The 4244-nt window shown below is 53.4% G+C and overlaps 1 protein-coding gene across 1 annotated transcript; it reads right to left on the bottom strand.

Annotated features, from left to right (window-relative positions):
• Positions 1-2423: 2423 nt before the first annotated feature.
• Positions 2424-3977, bottom strand: LOC129344473 (formin-1-like). The gene has a single exon (XM_055001118.1). It carries the CDS (start codon positions 3975-3977, stop codon positions 2424-2426), a length of 1554 nt encoding a protein of 517 aa, XP_054857093.1.
• Between the last annotated feature and the right edge of the window lie 267 nt (positions 3978-4244).

The following is a 4244-nucleotide window of genomic DNA, read 5'->3' as shown; positions in this document are numbered from 1 at the left end:
CTGGCCACGAAAATTGCCTTTGAACCAAGTGTAAAGTCTTTAGATAACCGAAATGGCCTGCGGTGCGTGCATCATGACATTGCTGTAACACATCTTTCCTGAGGCTAGCGGGAATATAAAGTTTGTTTTCTTTAATCCAGTCTCCCGCTGCCATTTGAGACATTTTTCTTGTGGGCGCTCGCTCCCCCTTTTTTTCCACCTCGCTTTTCACTTTAGCTCTCCACCCACTTGGCTCACTCTGCTGTTTGGTTGCTTGGCTATGAGTGGTGACCACACCTCCCAACTGACGGTGAGAGAAAACAGTATCAACAGTCTCCTCCCTTTTGCTTTGCAATTGGGGCATGCACGAGAGAGCATCCGCTAAGAAGTTGGATTTGCCTGGAAGAAACTTTAGAGTGAAATCAAACTTTGAGAAGAATTCAGCCCACCAAAGCTGTTTAGCATTAAGACTTCGGGGGGTGCGCAAAGCTTCTAAGTTCTTGTGGTCCGTCCTCACTTCGAACTGATGATGTGCCCCCTCCAGCCAGTGCCGCCACGTAGAAAGGGCTACCTTAACTGCGAAAGCTTCCTTCTCCCAGACATTCCAATTGCGCTCAGCCTCAGTGAATTTTCTAGACAAGTATACACAGGGCCGTACTTTTCCGTCCTCCCCTCTCTGTAAGAGGACTCCGCCAACGGCCGCATCACTCGCATCCACTTGCACTATGAAGGTTTGGTTTTCGTCTGGGTGCTGGAGGACCGGTTCAGAAGTAAATTGGTCCTTCAGTTTCTCAAATGCCGCCTGGCATTCTGGTCCCCAGAAAGCTTGCACGTGGGTTTAGCCGTTTGCTCTCCCCTCCCCTTTGTCTTTAGTAAATCTGTTAATGGGAGGGCGATCTGGGCAAACCCCTTAATAAATTGCCTGTAAAAGTTGGGAAAGCCCAAGAAAGATTGTAGTTGCTTTCGGGTAGTAGGGGCTTGCCGTTCCTTCACGGCTTGGATTTTAGCCGGATCCATTTTTAAACCTTGTCCTGAAATACGATAGCCCAGGTAGTCCAACTCAGTCTTATGAAATTCACATTTGGACAATTTGACAGGGAGTTTATGCTGTATCAGGGTGGTCAAAACTTCTCTGACCAACTTATTATGTTCCTCTCTGGTTTCTGTAAAAATTAACACGTCATCCAGGTAAACGACCACTCCCTTATATAAAAACTTATGTAGCACCTCATTGATCATGGACAAGTAAACAACAGGTGCTCCAGATAAGCCAAAAGGCATGACGAGATGCTAATATTGGCCTAATGGCGTATCGAACGTGGTTTTCCATTCATCCCCTTCCCTGATTCTCACATGGAAATAAGCATCTTTTAAGTCCAACTTTGAAAAGATCTTACTCTGCGCCACCACACTCAGCAGGTCTCGAATCAGGGGAATTGGGTAGGCATTGGTCATGGACACTACGTTGATGCCTCTGAAATCTGTGCAAAGCCTCAACCCCCCATCCGGTCCGGCATGGGGGGAGCTAGCCAGGCGGATGAAACCTCCCTCCAGGTTTTTATCGATAAATTTTTGGAGCTCCTCTCTCTCAGCTGGGCTCATGGAATAAAGCTTTCCTTTGGGCAGACTTTCCCCTGGGATCAGTTCAATCGCACAATCAGTTTTTCGGTGCGGTGGTAAGCTGTCCACCTCTTCCTGACTAAAAGCTTGTGCCAAGTCCCTGTATTCCACTGGAATCAGGTTGAGTTCCTCTGTGGAAAGCAACGCGACTTCTACATTCAATGAGGACTCTTCCCCCCAGTCCTTGTGCCAGTGATGATTGCTGCAGTATTCCCGATCGAACACAATCATGCCTTTGGCCCAGTTAATGTAAGGGTTATGGTCCCACAGCCACCGACTGCCTAGGATGAGGGGATATTTGGACGCTTGGCTGATGATATAGGACCAGCTCTCCCAATGTTTGCCCATTCCCGTGGGTACCAGTTCCGTTTCTCGGACAGCTGGGTTCATATTTGAACCATCCATTTGTTCAAATATAATTGGATTTTTAAGTTCCCGGGTTTCTAATCCCAAGCCATTTACTAGGGCGGGTGCAATAATGTCTCTTGAGCAATCTGAATCGATTAACGCTTGCACCCGGACATGAGTTCCCCTCCTTGGATTAGTTAACATTACTGGAACGAATAAAATGGCCCCTCCCTCTCTCACCGCTGGGGTGGACTCCTTTGTGATCTGCCGTTGGGGCCTCCTCACGACAGATCCATCTCGTTTCCCGATTGCGGGCTGGGCGTATCCGCCTCTGCTAAACTGACATCAAGTTCCATCTGCACTTCTTCAGCTTCTAGCCCTTTGTCTAGGCGGCCCCGTCTTGGCATTCCTCTACCTCGACTGGTTCTCGGGGCCAGAACTGGGCGAGTGGTTGAGGGAGGTGGTTGGGCTTGCGCTCAAAAAGGGCACTCTGCCGCGAAATGCCCGCTGTTCCCACACTGCAAACAAAGGTCCTGCCTCCATCGGGTTTCTCGAGCTCCCCTAACCGGTGGCACTCCATGAGCCCCTCTCGCTACGGGCGGTGGTCTTCTATAGCCCATTGCCTGCTGCTGCTCCACAAGGCGGACTACTTGGGTACGGTTTTCCACCTCACACGCTAGTTGTATCCATCCCATCAGAGTCGGGGGATCATCTTGCATTAAAGCTGGATTGAGCAACCTGGGATTCATTCCATTGCGGAACATCACTATTTTTGTCCCTTCCTCACAATGGGGGCACTTAGCTGCAAGTTGCCGAAACTTGGCTGCATACTCTCTCACGGGTTGAGATCCTTGTCTGAGGGTTTGTAGCTCGGTACGTGTTCTCTCCTCCTCCAAGGGGTCTTCATATTTGGCTCTAAGTGTGGCAATAAAGTCCTGTAAAGTGTTCAGTTCCGGAGCCCCCGAGTAATACAGAGTCACGTACCATTCTGCTGCTCTGCCTTCTAGTCGGGACGCTAAATGGGTGACCCGGCTCTCCTCGTCCAGGAACAGATAGCCCCACCGATTGAAAACCTGGAGGGCTTGTACCACAAAAAATCCCAGTTTGTGGGTATCTCCGTCAAAGGTTGCCTCCAATTTAATCCACCCCATAGGTAATTCCGCTCCACCTTGACGTCCCTGGGCTAGCGGCGGAGGGCCGAACTGCGGTGGCTGTTGCAGCTGTGGTCGGAGGGGAGCCGGCACTCGACCTGGGATCTGCTGAGGTCTATGCGCTGGTCTCGCTGGTCCTCCCGGCGCCTGCCTGCCTGGTCTAGCCGGTCTCCTTGGAGGCCCTAGTTGCCCTGCTGGAGGTTGCGGTAGCGGGCCCGGGACGGGTAACTGTGGCAAAGGCTGCGGGGCTGGCACGGGTAGCACTGGCGGCGGCAGCGGCGGCACCGGTAGCAGGGCTGGCACGGGTTGCACTGGCGGCAGCAAAGGCTGCGGGGCTGGCGCAAGTTGCACCGGCAGCTGCTGAGGCAGTGGTTGCGGGGTCAGGGCCAGAGATGGTGGTGGCGGTTGTTGTGGTTGCGGAACTTGAGTAGCCGGCAGCGGCACTGGTTGTTGAGGCCCAGGCTGGGCTTGAACCGGTGTCTGGGGTCCTGGAGCAGGTAGCGCGGGGGGTGGCTGAGCTCGACGGTGTGCCCCTCCTGCCCCCCGGGCTTGAGAAACCGGCCGGGTGGAGCCCTCACACTGCACCAGCAGGCCTATTAGATAGACAGCTTGGGCCAGGTCCCCTTCCATATCATCCAGCCGGCCTTCCAGCCGCCGGTAATGGGCAGGAGTGCCGTACTCCACTTCCTCCTCCTCGGCTGGCATGGTCTGCTCCGGCTGGAGCAGGGTCTCTTCCCAGTCGTGCTGCTGTCTATCCACTTCTTCCGCATCGTCACCTGAAATCCCCGGTGCCCAATCTTCACTGGCCGAGGTCACCTCCAAAGTTTCCCTAGGGTGTTCTTGCTCCTCCGCAGCACTAGCCATCCAGCCCTTAGCCATCCCCGTAACGGCCAGTATTCCATACTGTACCACATGAGCTTGATTTTGTAATCAGTTCCAATGTGGGTCTGCGGCTGGGGCTCCTGCGCCAGTGTCCCAAGTTCCAGTTGAGCCCACATCGGTATAATCCCAACTTAAAAGTTCATTACGCGCAGTCTCCCAATTCTGAGGCCCACTGGCCTCTCCCTGTTGGACATCCTCCACCAGGCGCCCAGCCTCCGCATCCCATCTAAACCACTGTTGGGGGCTGGCCCGAGTAGCGCCCGC

This window comes from Eublepharis macularius, chromosome 17 (assembly GCF_028583425.1).
Source record: "Eublepharis macularius isolate TG4126 chromosome 17, MPM_Emac_v1.0, whole genome shotgun sequence".
NCBI classification, from domain to species: Eukaryota; Metazoa; Chordata; class Lepidosauria; order Squamata; family Eublepharidae; genus Eublepharis; species Eublepharis macularius.
The sequence above is the reverse complement of the archived record's forward strand: the minus strand, read 5'-3'. Positions and strand labels throughout refer to the sequence as shown.